The sequence below is a fragment of the Corylus avellana genome, chromosome ca10 (assembly GCF_901000735.1).
Source record: "Corylus avellana chromosome ca10, CavTom2PMs-1.0".
NCBI lineage: Eukaryota > Viridiplantae > Streptophyta > Magnoliopsida > Fagales > Betulaceae > Corylus > Corylus avellana.
This window is the reverse complement of record NC_081550.1, coordinates 356,033-372,380: the sequence shown is the minus strand read 5'-3', so window position 1 is coordinate 372,380 and position 16,348 is coordinate 356,033. Positions and strand designations below refer to the sequence as shown.

Sequence of the window (16,348 nt, the reverse complement as noted above, 5' to 3'; positions counted from 1 at the left end):
ATCGTCGATAACTTGAAATTGTACCCCAGATCTCCTCCTCTTCCTGCACCCCGCTCTTTCTTCCACATCTTGGCCTTACCACTAGACGATGATGAGCATTCATGGCCCTTGCCTATACCACCGTAGCCAACTCCACCGGAGCGGTAGCTCCTCTTTTTTTTTAATAACCGGTGGCTTCTCTTGTTCATCTTCAGATCTGAGAATTCACAAAAAATGAACATGGTTGCCCAATGGAGAACGGTTGGTATTCTCGAGAGGCAAAGTTGTCAAAAATAAAAGGAAAATTATAATTTTGGAGGCAAAGTTGTCAAAAATAAAAGGAAATTATAATTTCGCCCCTCAATTTTTATACATTTAATATATATTTTTAATTAAAAATATATCCTCGGAAGAACATGCACCAATAGACTTTTAAATGAACCCAACAATGTTAGTGCTACATTTCCGCGTCGTGGAAACGTGGTCAACAGAAGGAAACTTCCAGGCATTGCTTCAAAGCTATTCTGTAAGTTGCAGAACTTGCATGCAGGTAAGATTCTCTCTACTTTTAGAAAAGAAAAGCAAGGCTGTGTGTATATGTGGAAAGAATTGAGAAAGAAATAAATGAAGAAAAAGAAGCCATACTCGTTGGCCCATGAGTGACAAACCAAGAAAGACCAAGCCATAGAGAAAAAGAGGAGCCGTGAAGAGGAATTGCACGAAAAGGCGAAGTGAAAGAAAACTAGAGAAGCTAAGTTTCCAGGATCCTTGAATCTCAAATCCTCAATGCCATCTAATCCTCGAGGGGAGTTGACTTAAATTTCCAAAAGTCAATAAAATGAAGTGGGGAGCAGGGATTTAGTTTTTTCTTAAAAAGAAATATTAATAAATTAAATAATTTAAAGAGTTTTTTAATTTTATGAAAAGTATTTTTCTGTGAGTAATGCTACTGATAACTTTTAGAAAGATTGTGCAGTGAAATATCACTGATATTGCAGTCTTCGCATAAATTAAAGTGGAATTAAGTCGGATTATTATATGTTGATTTTAGACAGTGATGAGTCTAGTGATTATAGGGAAACATGGTCAAATATCAATACTAGGTGGTGAGTCTGGTGAAGGCGACAATGGACGTGTGAAACAAGGGAGAAAGAGGAAAGAAAGAAAAGAAAATGGGAAGAAAAGAAGAAATGAAGAAAAAGAGGAAGATTAGGCGTGAAAGTCTAAAATCCTGACATGCAATAGCTCCACGCTAGGATTCCGGAAGAGCTGAATGTTAAGATTACCATGCATGGGAAGGGACAACATAGCCAACAAATGCAATAAAAATTTGAAGAAGTGGGAATTAGTAAATGCAAACAAATTAAAAGATGGAAACATGGCTGCCTGAGGGGATCCTGGTCCCTGCATGTTGTTCACCGAAAGCATGGGAGAGATTGCAGAAAAACAAAAAAAATAAGACCGAAAGCATGGGAGAGATTGCAGAAAAACAAAAAAAATAAGAAGACCATACATTCCACCGGTATGGGTTATGAAATTTCCTGCAAGTTTACAAAACATGGGAGAGAAAAAGATCCGACACTCTGTTTTTTCTCCCATCTTCTCTTTCCTAGCTCCTTTATTGAGTAGAGCTTATTATATGCTTTATTTTTATGAGAGATTATTTTCAGATTATGATTTTATTAGGTGTAAACGCACTTTGTTTTGGTATTGCAAGTTGTGTCTACAACCAATATCCAATTGGAGGATGCAAGACTCTGTTTACAATGGATCCTTCAAAATACTTTTGGAGGAATATACTGAAGGAGACCGACCATGAAAGTTGAAATGCATTCAAATTCAAGCATGTTGAGAAAAGGACACCAAATTTTCAGTTAGACAAAACTATAAAGGTATATTAGCCCACACCAAGTTCTTTATGCCATCCAATATAAAATTGACACATTAGATGGAACAAAACACTAGATTAAACTTTCATTTTTTTTTTTTTTTTATCACTCATTGACGAAAATAACCCTCCCCATTTTTCTATTATCTCACCTCGCTCGAAAGAACAATCCCACCACCACAACCCAGCCGAATGTGGACGAATGGAAACACCACAAGTGCTAGCAACCTTTTTGGCACCATACTGCTTGAGGTTTGGATTTTTGATGTACCCACAAAGGCACGGTCTGTGTTCCGTCAACTCAACTTCCCACAAGAAGTGCTAGATGAACTTTAGACTGTTTAGTGGTTTTTTTTTTTTTTTCTTTCTTTTTTGGTTCTCTGCACCATCTCTAAATGTGAGCTAATAGGTAGATGTGGAGGGGTTTTTCAGTAATAAGATAAAAGCGGTTCAATCCGGTGTTTTGTAACAAAGCCGTATATTGTTCTAGGCTTATGTGTTAACTTCTTATTAGAAAGCAAAAAGAGCTACCTTATAAATTATACATTATAGACTACAGTCAAGTGAATGAGATAAATGCACAAGGAAACACCCTTTGGATGAATCAGATAAATAAATGCAGCCTCGCCTTCCTCTAGTGAAGTTAAGGTACAACACGAGCTATATAACTTTCAGTCCTTGGCATCTTCACCGATCATCATCTCTTAAGGCACTTGCAGCTGATCAGCTGTTTCAATGCCGATAGGAACAAAAAACATAATAAATATTCAGCAAATTGATTCCATCAAACTCTTTGACCTAATTAACTGCACATTTAGTCGGAAACAAGTGTGAGAAAATAATAAAACAAATTCATTCCATCAGCTTTATCTGTGCTTCTCTTGAACATAAAGAGCAGGCTAAATTTAATAACTCCGCCACAACCCAACGATATCACTTATTTAAAATAACCACATAAGAAATGAGAGAAATAGCAAATTAAACAGAGCAAATACATAATTTAAAGAAGAAATTTTGAAGCTCCTATAAAATGAAATGTGACAGAAGAGCAGAGGGGGTGGATGACTTACCAGAAGCTTCTGAGGAACGATATAAGGGAGGATGATAAGTTTCTAAATCCAAACCATGACCAATGATATTCAAAGCTTCATAAAATTCCAAAGCATCATGCTTACTGCATACTAGACCTATCCCACACTCTTTCACCTCCACAGCCAAGCTATCTGATAAAATTAAAGCTTCAATGTAGCTCCATCCACCCAATTTCTTCAAGTACTGTTCCAAAAACCATTTAGCTGGTATATACACCCAAAATCCAGTTGCCCCAACAGATGTTACTTTAGGGACAGGGAGGACAAAGGGTATATCTAGATGTCCTTTGTCGGTCTCAAAATGATAAACAAAGTCAGCGCTCTCAAAAATCATAGAACTTGACTTATGATGCTCATGGACTTCATAAACAACAAACAGAGCACATCCTTTCCACTCCCTATTATCATTCAAATCTGGATGCATCTCAAGTTTTACAGAGGAACTAGCACTTTTGTTGTTGAACCACTTTGGGATTCCAGGTCCCAACCACGACCCACATATGACCTTGGTACCAAAGAATCTTCTCTGTAAGAGAGGAAAAAAAATGAGCTTTTGTGTAAAACAAAATATATATATTGCAGGGACTTTTGTGTAATAATGAGAGAAAGAGACTTACCCAATGGCCTTCTGTCTCTAAATGTTTTCGTAGATCCAATTGTAAAATACTGCAGGGACTGCCACCATCATAATCAATATACAATGCTGCTAAGGAGCAATCAGCGAGTGCCAATTTTTCAATTGAAGTCCCCGTGAATAAAAGGTCAGAAGATTCCTCCAGCTTTGGACAATTCTCAACGTACAAGTATATTAAACTCAATGGAAGCTTTGGCAATGCTTGAAGCCTGCTGCAATTTCTCAAGTAAAGTGATTCAAGATTGGAAAGCTGGCAAATGCTATCTGGTATTCTCGCAAAATTGTTCCCACTCAGGTTTAGAATCTCAAGTGAGGATAAGTAACCAAGATCATTGGGTATTGCTCCATCCGATAGATTGCAATAACTCAGATCTAAGAATATTAAAGAGCTTAACTCGGATAATGAATTAAGGATCAAATGAGCATTGGGATCTAAGCTTTCTTTCGGAAATAAGTGACAATGGAATAATAAATCTTTGCAGCTCTTCAGAAGCAATTGTGTTATAGCAGTTTCATCTGGCTCAAAAAGTCTTGTGCAATGGGATAACAGGAGAATTTCAAGAGATGACATATTTCCTAGGATGGCTGGAAACGTGCCGAGTCTTGAGCAGCCAGATAGATCAAAAAACTCAAGAGATTCCAAGTTGATCATGTCTGGAAGGCTTTTAAGGCGTTTGCAATTTCGTAAATTGAATCGTTTAAGCCTTTTAAGAAATCCAATAGATGGATGGAGCTTAGACAAACTTGTACAACCTTCAAGCTCTAGTCTCTGAAGATTTGGGACTCCGGTTAAGTCTGGAATCTCGATCAAGTTTTGAGAGCCACGCAGGTCAATGATTTTCAAATCCTCTAAACTCTGTTATAAGCCGCCAATAAATCAATGGATAAATAATGAACTTAATTATTTAGAAAGCAAAAAACTTACCTTAAATCCCTTCCACAATTGTTCGATAGGGCTACAAGGCATGCTGAGTTCAACAAGGTTGTGTGGTTCAAAAGTGGCTGGCAAGGATTTTAGAGGATACGACAAGTATGTCTGGTTGAAAACCGAACATCCACACCATTCCATAATGCGTAATCCATCGGGTAGCACAAATTTTGAAAGATTTCCTTGCCATACCAGAGTGCTTAACTTAGCATAAAGTTCAGAAACGTTTTCTACACAATCAATGTTGCCAATCTTAAGCATTCTCAATCTTTTCATATTTGAGAAGCCATCCACATCCAGTCTTAATTCCCTTCTTGTATTATTAGGGAAGTCCAGGACCATGCCTTGAACCGCAACAGTTCCCTATTCCCAAGAACAATTAGATTAGTGTAGTGAAAAGTGTTTGACAAATAATTAGAAAAATTAGTATATATATATATGGAATTATTCTACTTTATGTTCATATCTATTCTAATCCACTTACGGTTTTATTCTTCAATACATCAAGGACATCCTTCCAATCCCACAATCTACTGCGTTGACCGGGTTCATATGGGGATTCACGATAAACTATTTGCTGACCCATTTTTTCTAGCAAACCATGCATTAACAATCTGCCCCTTGAGATGGTTATAAGAGATTTGCCCCTTAGAACGTCAATACTGATGTTTGGAAAGTAACCAAAACTTTCTAGTTTATGTATTATGTTAACTAAATCTGAACCCCGGAAGAAACATGCAATATCTAAAAATAATTCTTTTTCCGACTCTTCCAGTCCATCAAAACTGATTTCTAGGCTTCTTTCTATCACTTTTGAACTTCCTGGACGTATTTCATCACTGTTTTCCCATAGAGGCAGTGTTTGAGGAGACATACGGCTACCCAAAGCTTCAAGAGCTAAAGGAAGGCCTTCAGCAAGTTTCACAAATTTCATACAAACTTTCTTATACAAATCTGCATCAGAATGACCTTCAGAAGGGGGACAGGGTCTTTTGAATACCTTCATACAAAAGAGCTGCAAAGCTTCATTGTCATTCAACAACTTCACCTCATAGATAGCACTAGCAGTCGCATGCCTATCCAACAAATGAACATCTCTGCTTGTTAAAATGATTCTACTCCCTTCACCAAACCAATCAGGGCTCCATGCTAATGCTTTTATTTCTTCTTCTCTATCCACATCATCAAGAACAAGAAAAACCTTTCGGTGTCTTAGTTCCCTACTTATCACAGAGATTCGATCATTATCATCCAAGAAATTCCTTTGCATTCCCATGCGGATCTTAGAAATAAACTGATTTTTTAAATCATTCAGAGGACGATAAATTCTTCTGTTAGTTCCAGATCCATCTTCTTCTTTACAAGAAATAAAGCATCTAACTTCAAATTGACGAAGAACCATATCATAAATGACTTGTGCCAGTGTGGTCTTACCCACCCCACCCATCCCATGAATCCCTATAAAGCGAACACCACCCTCCCCAATATGGAGTAACTTCATAACTTCCTCCACACGAGATTCAATTCCAACAAGACCCTCGGAAACACGTGAAAAGCTACGAGGCAATTCAAAAAATATGCTTTCAACAATTTCTTTGACAATTTTTGACTCGTACCTGTAAAGAAGATAGGATAATAATTTAGATGAGACATTGGCAGTCATAAAGAGACCAGATTTTGAAGATGATAGATTGGGAGATTCGCACTCGGGTTATGAAAGCAGGGAAGTTCAAGAATTCTGCCAAATTCTCTGTAAATAATGTTCGGTTTTCAAGTTTGTTTGTTTGTATTCTGATTTATTGTGGAGTAAAGAGAGACAACTTTTTACACTGTACAATGTTTACTGTTTAGTTTCATTCAGGAGGGAAAGGGAAAATATTCGAGTTTATATAATTTGGCATTGTAGTTGAGGCTTGATTAATTGATTTTCCAGCACATCATTCGGCTAGTTGGGGTTTACTAGTGTACCAGATTATGATGATGATACTAATTAATTGGAATAAAACTGATAGATCTCGCAGAAAGAAAGAAAAGATTAAAGGTTACCTATCATAATGTACATGCCATCCGGCGGTATTGGCCACATCTCTCAAGGCAGCTTTCCACGTTTCCTTCTTCTCTTCGTCAACCTCCTTATGTATAGCAAAAGCTTCTTCAAAACTCCTCTTCTGATTTCGTACATCAGAGGGATCCACATGGTAGAAAACGGGAACAACTGTCAGCCCTGCAGTCGTCTCTGATCTTCTGCGTTCGACAATCTTGGCAAGCTCGTTCAAGCACCATTTAGAGAAAGCATAGTTTTCTGAGATAACGACGACCGCGTACAAGGATTCTTCTATTGCTTTCAGGAGCTCTTCAGAAATATCTTTTCCTCGCCCGAGTTCTTCATCGTCTCTAAAGACGTTAATGCCCTTCTCTATCAAACCTGCATACAGATGGTCCGTAAAGCTCTTGCGGGTGTCTTGGCCGTAGAAACTGAGGAAAACATCGTATTTCCGTCGAGGTGTTGGAGAAGATGAAGATGGAGATGAAGATGGAGAAGAGGTGTTGACTTCTAATGCTTTCAGGCATTGATCATGGCCATTGCGTATACCACCGTAGCCAACTCCGCCGGAGAGGTAGCTCCTCTTTTTTTGTAATAACCGGTGGCTTCTGATCTTGTTCATCATCTTTCTCTGAGGATTCTCAAAAAGATGCACATGGGGGTGACAATTGGGAACGATTGGTATTCTCGAGAGGTGAAGTTGTCAAATTATAATTATTATTTTTTATATCGCAAATTCAAATTCCCAGATCACCATAGAAGTAAAAAAAGTGCAGAATAAAAAAATAGCACAACAATACAAAACACTAAAATTTAAGTGATTTAGCTTAACAAGCTTACATTCATTAGCAAAGACGATCTAAGAAAAATTCATTAACAAAATAATAGAGTACAAATAGTAGTACGAACAAAACTACTTAAATTCAAAAGCTCCAATATACTCCAATTTCACTCAAAAGACAATTAAATACAAAAAGAGAAAATATTCTCTAAAATTCTCTAAACTTTTCAGCGTTCCGAACGTGAGATAGAACAGAAGAAAAATGATGTATCTCTTCTTCTCTATGCAACACAACTCTCTCTACTCTCTCTCTCTCTCTCGGCAACTTCCGTTTTTCTTCTTTCTCTCTTTCAACTAAAGTTGCTGCATTCTCTCCTTAAGACCGAATGGCTTCAACTTTTAACAATAAAGCCATTTTGTCAAAGCTTCTAGAAGAAGCTTAATGAATGGAGAGACAAATGGACGTACATGAAGAAGGTAAGTTAAAAAAAAAAAGTAAAGGGATGTAAAAGTAACCATAATGGTTTGGGGCCACGGCAAGATTGATGAACAAATTCAAGTCACCTAATCTGACATTAAGAAAAGAAGACAAAATTTTCAGCTAGACAAAACTATCTCAGTGGCAATTAAATGTAGTCAAGTGAATGAGATAAATGCACACGGAAGCACTCTCTAGGTGAATGAGATAAATAACTGCAGCCTCCCCTTCCTCTAGTGTAGTTAATGTACAACTCGAGCTCTATAAGTTTCAGTCCTTTGTAACTACATACTTGACATCTTCACCGATCATCTTCTCTTCTGGCACTTCCAGCTGATCAAATGTTTTAATGCCGATAGGGTTTAAATATTCAGCAAATTGATTCCATAAAATACTCTTTGACCTAATTAACTGCAAATTTAGTAGGAAACAATTGTGAAAAAATAATATTTAAACATATTCAATCCATCAGCTAAATCTATGTTTCTCTTGAACATAAATAACTCCGCCACAACCCAGCAATATCAATTATTCAAAATAACCACATAAGAAATGAGAGAAATAGCAAATTAAACAGAGCAAATTCATAATTTAAAGAAGAAATTTTGAAGCTCCTTTAAAAGGAAATGTGACAGAAGAGTAGAGGGGATGGGATGACTTACCAGAAGCTTCTGAGGGTGACCTAGCGAGCTTCCATAACAATACACCATGAACGTTGAATCATAAACGATACGATATAAAGGAGGATGATAAGTTTTTAAATCCAAACCATGACCAATAATATTCAAAGCTTCATAGAATTGCAAAGCATCATGCCATCATCCTCACTGCATACTAGACTTACCCCACACTCTTTCACCTCCACAGCCAAGCTATCTGATAAAATTAAAGCTTCAATGTAGCTCCATCCACCCAATTTCTTCGAGTACTGTTCCAAAAACCATTTAGCTGGTATATACACCCAAAATCCTGTTGCCCCAACAGACGTTACTTTAGGGACAGGGAGGACAAAGGGTATATCTAGATCTCCTTTGTCGGTCTCAAAATGATAAACAAAGTAATGAAGAGTAGGATGATCAGTGCCCTCAAAAATCATAGAATTTTGACTTTTCATGCTTGGCGCTCGCCCACCTGATTCACTCGAGTACACCATAAAACCTAAAGAGGTCCTTGCTAGGGGTGTTGCCACTTGGGCAACAGGAGCTGTTGATCCAATTGGAACATTCCGTACAAGCTAGATTAAGCTAGCTAGGAAGTGATCGAGGATTATATATCAAGCCTATCTAGCTAGCTATATTATCAATTATCAATTACTGTAATTGTTATCCATCCTTATCTGGAATTGCTTGAATTAATTAATAAAGGCTTATATATATTCAAGCAATGAAACATTCTGCATGCATGGACCAATTCTTTATTATGTCATAACTTCATATTTTTAGACTAGTGGAATTAATATGGAGATTTGAGATAAATATGATAATGTGCTTAATTGACTAATTAATTAAGCTGGTGTTTCTTTCCATGTCCTCTGCATCACTACCATTAGCTGCAATTGGTGATAAATGTCTGCTGCTATATATATGGATTTTTAATTGTTGCAGAAAATTACCAATTGATTGTGTATTAGCTTGTACTGACTCTGAGGTTGCAGTTTTTAATCTATTCAAAGAGTAAATGTTCTTTTTTCTGCCTACCTCTCAACTGATCCTTGCTCTCTGTGTTTTCCTGATACTGGTTTAAATTATATCAGCAGCTAGCACAACTAATGGAACAAGTTCAAATTATATAGTGGCTTCGTTAATGGAATTTTTATCAATGACTATGCCCAAACCCCAATTTAAGTTGTATCATATATAAGTTATGGTACAAAAAATTGCTAATGAGACAAGATTTTCTGAATATGCATGGCTTCCAACACCAAGTATCACAAACACACGAAAAATTAAGAACAAAAGCACAAGTACTACAACACAATTGGTGCATCTCACTAACATTTGAGAATGCAATCCTTTTTTCTTTTTTAGTAAGTATTGAAATACTCGACCACCATTACATATGTATGCATGTGTTCTATTGTGTGTGTGAGTGAAGTACCAACAGCATTGTGCATTCGTCCATAAAATCAGCCCCTTCATATACAAGGAGGGGAAGGTGTAGGTTTATGTTTTCGTGCTAGGTTTGGATTGTATCAAGATATGAGTATAAGACTATATAAGTTCATTATTGTTAAAATATTGATTAAGTAATTAAATTTATCTCTTCCTATTAATTTAAGCTTTTGGAATAATTGGTAATTTAACAACTATACATCGACCAATTTAATTAAGCGGATCAAACCCCTCAATAATAATCTTATAATTTTGTATTGGGTTTGTGTCAGATTCGCGAAACATGTCAAAAATTGCTAGCCATTATGTCGCTTATCAAGTTTAGGTCTTGTCAATACATGGGTATAATAATGAAAGAATAAGTAAAAAAAATAATGATAAAAAAAGAGTAAATCTTTTTTCAAAAAAATAAAGAATGAATAAAATAAAATAAAATGAGTCATTTTTCCAAACAAATAATAAGATATGAGAGTTTTTTTTTAAAAAAAAAGATTTAAGCATCGGTGATAAAAATGAGTCGGTGTACAAAAAATAATTGGAAAACTTCACAAAACTTTTATGAACTTCTACACATTTTGAAATTATCACATCAAAGTTTAAAAACTCTCAATTTAGAGTATCAAACTTTTAATTTCTTTGCAATACTTCATCTATTAGGATTTTCCGTTAAATATTGTCAAAATTTTCAAAATACATATAAAAAATAACAAATGCGAAGATTCATAGGTACGTATTTTTTCAAATTCTATTAAATTATCACCTATGCTTAAATCTTTGAAAATTTTATTTTTATAAAAAAAAAAGAAAGAATTTTACAGGATTTAACAGAAAATCCTATGCAGAGGGGGACATTACAAAAAATTAAAAGTTCAATGCTCTAAATTGAGAGTTTTTAAACTTTAAAGATGGTTTCTAAAGGTGTGAGTTTTTTTTTTTTTTTTTTTTTTTTGTGATGTCCATACAAGAAAAAAAAGATAATGATTCAAACTAGTGATCTCCGCTTCATTATGCGGGCTCTAAAATTAAGAAAGTTGAGAGGAGGTCTTTTGCAATTTAATTATGTTTGTTTCCCAGCGTACCCCTGTTCTTACAAAATAGTTACCAATTCTGTCCCCCCTCCTGCGCTTTTTCTTTCGCACCTCTATCTCTCTCGAAGACCTTCCAAGCTCAAGGCAGGCCCCGAAGGTACCCGTTGTTTTATGTCGAATTCTTTGGGATATATATTTTTTTTCTTTTTTTCTTCTTCTTCTTGAATTAGGATTCGTACTGTTTATTGGGATATATATATAAATTTTTTTTTAAAAGGTTTCGTTTGGGGGTTTTGGGGCTTGGCTAAGGGACTTTTGTGGATTGCAGATTAAGTTTTTCGACTTGATGGTTTCATTTATTTGGGTTTTTTTTTTTTTTTTTTCTTCCCCATGAAAAATGGATTGATTTGATGCGAAAAAAGAATAAATTAATTCGCCTTTTCCTTTTGAATTCCTTGGCCTATAGGACAATGCAAAAGGAGTTGAATTTTGTTGCAGAAAGAGATTCTGATCAATAAATGTAAAATATTTGGTAATTATTATTAATTTGTTATCTGGGTTGCAATTATTGCTTATAGAAATGCAATTTGTAATCTAAAGGTGGCCTTTTTATAAGGTGAATGATGCTTTAGAGCTTTGTCACTTTGTGGAATTGTGATTTTGATTAATTTAGGCCAATTAATTTGATGTTTTTTATTTTTTCCAGTAATGGACGAACAATTCATACTCAGAGTTCCACCTTCTGTTGCAGAGCGATTAGACCGCCTTTTGAGTGAAAGTGAAAATGCTTCATCTTCTGACGACAAGTCATTGGATTTGTCCTTTTCTGGTGAGAAATGAACTCTTTTTTCATCAAAGATACTACATAATGAGTTTCTGAAGTGCTTGGAAAGCAAAATTTGAGTAACCCAAAAGAAAAGGAGCAAAAAAAGAAAAGAAAAGAAAAGTTCTTTGCTTATCCCAATTTGGTTTTCTTATGGCTTATCGTTACGTTTAAATATGACATAACTGGTGTGTCAAATCGTTACAAGTTCTTTGCTTTTCTAATGGTCTGAATCTTGAAATATATTATTAGTTCAGAAGTGCTATTCCATTATATTAATCTGTTTCCTAAAGGTTATGGCCAAGTGATATTTAATTAAATTTCTCTTTCTGTAAAGTTATACCTATCTTCTTGTTATGTGCTAACAATATGGTGTTGAGGCTTCTTTTTTTTCTTTTTCTTTTTTTTTTTTTTAGAGTAGGTTTTTAAATTCAAAGGTAAAACCTTTTATGTTGAGTCGTTAAATAATATTTGTAGAAGTAGTTGAGTTGATTTGCCTAGTGTAGGAGCAAATGATAAGAAAAAAAAGAAAGGATTTATGGCCAATAATTATTGTTGAGTGACCTGCCTTCTTGGTCTAATTGTGAACTTAAAACACCTTACATTGCAGAGGATGGGAAGAGTGGCACGTTTGTCATTGGCAATGATCATTTCCCTGCATCACTGTTGGATCTTCCTTGTGTTGTAGAATCATATAAAACATATGATGACAGTGTCTTGATCAAGACTGCAGATGTTGGTCAGGTAAAGTGCTCTTTGGCATTATCATTATTGACATAATTAAAGACTTGATTTCTTCGTTCTAATGCAACCGTATGAACTGCCGGTTGTAACAGATGATTATGGTTAGAGAAGCAGGTGATGCTGCTCCAGATGTGGTGGAGTACAGACATGGTCTCACCCCTCCTATGAGAGATGCTCGAAAGCGGAGATTTCGCAGGGAGCCAGATCTAAATGTATAAATCAGTTATTTCAAAGATTTAACATGACATTAATATTTTTGAAGGAGAGGGGGAAAGGATTAATAGTAAGAGAATAGCATTATGGGATGTTACTTTGTAGTTTTCTCTTCACTTTCCTTTTCAATCTGATGTTTGTACTGACTGCAACTTCATTACATTCTGCAGCCTGAGCTTGTACAGCGTGTCCTGAAAGATTTAGTGAAGATCCATGCTGGTGCAGCGGCGGAGAATGTTGATATCCTTACATGTTATTGTACTTTTACTTCATTAGTATTGTTGTGAGATTACACTCATAGGGAAATAATCTAAGCTTTGAATGTCAGTTTAAGATTCCAGTGGCGGATTGGGATTGGGGTAATGGTTGCACAGTTTGATTTAAATCCAAAAAATGGTGGGCTAAAATTGATTGTTATGGTTCATTTGGAAGTATGTTTTTATACTTTTTATCTTGTTTTCACCTCTAATTCAATGTGTCACTAAGCTGAGGATGTTAGGTTAAGGCACTTGGTACATTGTTTCACAGAAAAATACGAGAGTATGATTTGATGTATTGCTTGTTTGTGAATGATGGAATTAGTCATAGTTTTCAATGTCTGGTGATGAAGACTGTTATGTCATGTTTATGTACATTGATTATTCCTTGATTGAGTTGTTCACATGCTGAAGCTGCTGAGCAAGAGGAAGATGTAGATGGAAGTGTCCGAAATGCAAGTAAAAAACCTGTACCTGCGCCTGTTGTTAAGGCAGATGCCCCAGAGGTTGGAACAAATGCTGGGGAGCCTGACAGAAGCGACTCTGATGAATCTGATGACTCAATTTGAAGAGCATGTATTGCTGTTAGTTTAATTTTTTTGTTTTTGTTTTTGTTTTGTTTTGTTTTTTTTTTTTTTTTGTATCTTGTCTTGTTTTGTAATTCAACACACGAATTAATTTGGTTATGTTAGGTTATTAGCTATATGGTGTGCATTGTGAAGAATTTCCACAAAAGGTGGTAAGGTGATGTCTTGAGCAAGCATATTTTTCTTGAGAAACCATCCAAGTTCTTCGACTGTTCCATAAACCATTTAGTTGGTATATACACCCAAAATCCAGTTGCCCCTACAGATGTCACTTTAGGGACAGGGAGGACAAAGGTGTATCTAGATGTCCTTTGTCGGTCTAAAAATGATATACAAAGTGATGAAGAGTAGGATCAGTGCCCTCAAAAATCATAGGATTTGACTTTTCATGCTCATGGACTTCATATATAACAAACAGAGCACATCCTTTCCACTCCCTATTATCATTCAAATCTGGATGCATCTCAAGTTTTACAGAGGAACTAGCACTTGTGTTGTTGAACTACTTTGGGATTCCAGGTCCCAACCACGACCCGCATATGACCTTGGTACCAAAGAATCTTCTCTGTAAGAGATAAACAAAACAAAAACTAAGATTTTTGTGTGAAAAAAAAAAGGCAAATATTGCACGGACTTTTTGTGTTAAAATGAGAGAACGAAAAGACTCACCCAATAGGCAATAGCCTTGGGTCAGTAAATGTCTTCGTAGGTCCAATTGTAAAATATTGCAGGGACTGCCACCATCATAATGATCAATATACAATGCTGCTAAGGAGCCATCGGTGGTGGCCAATATTTCACTTAAAGTTCTGGTGTACATCAGAAAACATCTCCAGCAATGGACAATTCTCAACATACAAGTATGTTAAACTCAATGGAAGCTTTGGCAGTGCTTGAAGCCTGCTGCAATTTCTCAAGTAAAGCGATTCAAGATTGGAAAGCTGGCAAATGGTATCTGGTATTATCGCAAACTTGTTCCCGCTCAGGTTTACAATCTCAAGAGATGACAAACTGGAAATGACACTTGGAAAAGATGAAAGGTTTTTGCAGGTTTTTAAACTCAAGAGTTTCAAGCCCAGATAAACCCTCAAATGATAATGGTAATTCCTTTATAGCAGTCCCGTCCAACTTAAGAATCCCCAAAGATGTCATATTTCCTAGGATGGCTGGAAATTAGCGCCTTGAGCCTTGAGCAGCCAGATAGATCAAAAAACTAAAGAGATTCCAAGTTGATCATGTCTGGAAGGCTTCTAATAGTTTGCAATTTCGAAAATTCAATCGTTTGAGCCATTTAAGGACTCCAATAGATGGATGGAGCTTAGACAAACTTGTACAACCTTCAAGCTCAATCTAGTCTTTGAAGATTTGGGACTCCGGTGAAGTCTGGTATCTCCATCAAGTTTTGAGAGCCACGCAAGTCAATGATTTTCAAATCCTCTGAACTCTGTTATAACCCAATGAATATATCAATGGTTAAGATTAAGCGCTAATGAAATTATTTAGAAACAAGCAATATCTAAAAATAATTCCTTTTCAATTGCATCCAGTCCATTATAGCTTATTTGTAATGGTTGTATGATTTCTAGATGCCCTTCTTGTATTTGATCCAAGAAACTTTTCCATTGATCTGGTGTTCTATCAAACAAGTAGGCACCAAAACTTTTAAGAGCAAAAGGAAGGCCTTGAGTATAACTCACAAATTTCCAAGACAGATTCCTATAGTTTTCTTCAGGATAGGATGCCTTGAATGCATTCCAACAAAAGAGCCGCAAAGCTTCATTGTCATTCAACAACTTCACCTCATAGATAGCACTAGCAGTCACATGCCTGTTCAAGAAATGAAAATCTCTGCTTGTTAAAATGATTCTACTCCCTTCACCAAACAAATCAGGGCTTCATGCTAATGCTTCTATTTGTTCTTCACTATCCATATCATCAAGAACAAGCAATACCCTTTTGTGTCTTAGTCTGCTACTTATCACACAGATTCGATCACGATCATCCATTATTCTCTTATATTTTATTTCTTCTCCCATGATCAGGATCTTGGAAATAAGTAGGTTCTGTAAAGCATTCTGACTCCTATCGATTCTCCTATTATATTTTTCTTTACAAGCAAGAAAGCAACTCACTTCACTTCAAATTGAGCCCTCCACGTCATCATCTTCTCTTCGTCAACCTCTAGGTCCTCTCCATGTCTAGCTAAAGCTTTTGCAAAACTCTTTCTCTGATTTCGTACGTCAGAGGGATCCACATGGTAGAAAACGGGATAAACTATTAGCCCTCTGTCTTCCCTGCATTCGACAATGTTGGCAAGTTCACTCAAGCACCATTTAGAGAAACCATAGTTTTATAAGATAAATATTTAAGATTTATTATCTAGTTATTCCATTATTTATTTATTTTTTTAATTGATTGGGTTTATGGGAGAGCTTAATCGAGACTCTACTCACAAGTTCATATATAGGGGAAAACAAAAAGGCCCTTAGGACTAGGGATGACACAAGTAAATAGATACAATAATTATGGACCTAGATCACATCTTTGGGTAGTGTATATATTACACATAATGATTGAATATAATTGTGTTTAAATCATCACTATAATTAATGTTTTACTACACTAAAGCAATTTAGAACATTCTTTCCTTTTTTGGCTATTAAGGAATTTAAAGTAAACATTTGATATTTGAAATATAAAAGTTAAAGATAAATGTATTCAAATTTTCATTTAAAATCACATGGTTGGCTGTTTTAATCTTT

The 16,348-nt window shown here is 35.8% G+C and overlaps 2 protein-coding genes across 3 annotated transcripts; one reads left to right on the top strand and one right to left on the bottom strand.

The window, feature by feature from the left end:
* Positions 1 to 2,361: 2,361 nt before the first annotated feature.
* Positions 2,362 to 6,021, bottom strand: LOC132163672 (disease resistance protein RPP2A-like). Its single transcript, XM_059574039.1, has 5 exons — positions 5,005 to 6,021; positions 4,518 to 4,883; positions 3,576 to 4,448; positions 2,938 to 3,484; positions 2,362 to 2,594 (listed from the first exon to the last, which is right to left on the bottom strand). The coding sequence occupies exons 1-5, from the start codon at positions 6,019 to 6,021 to the stop codon at positions 2,572 to 2,574; spliced, it is 2,826 nt and encodes a 941-aa protein (XP_059430022.1). The 3' UTR covers positions 2,362 to 2,571.
* Positions 6,022 to 11,020: 4,999 nt separating this feature from the next.
* On the top strand, positions 11,021 to 13,778 carry LOC132164309 (transcription initiation factor TFIID subunit 7-like). 2 transcript variants are annotated; one of them, XM_059574797.1, is made up of 6 exons: positions 11,021 to 11,119; positions 11,669 to 11,791; positions 12,396 to 12,529; positions 12,622 to 12,741; positions 12,913 to 12,984; positions 13,407 to 13,778. In XM_059574797.1, the coding sequence occupies exons 2-6, from the start codon at positions 11,671 to 11,673 to the stop codon at positions 13,566 to 13,568; spliced, it is 609 nt and encodes a 202-aa protein (XP_059430780.1). In that variant the 5' UTR covers positions 11,021 to 11,119; positions 11,669 to 11,670; the 3' UTR covers positions 13,569 to 13,778. The 2 variants fall into 2 exon arrangements, with proteins under 2 accessions (XP_059430780.1, XP_059430781.1); XM_059574798.1 differs by lacking the exon at positions 11,021 to 11,119 and adding an exon at positions 11,420 to 11,494.
* Positions 13,779 to 16,348: the final 2,570 nt, after the last annotated feature.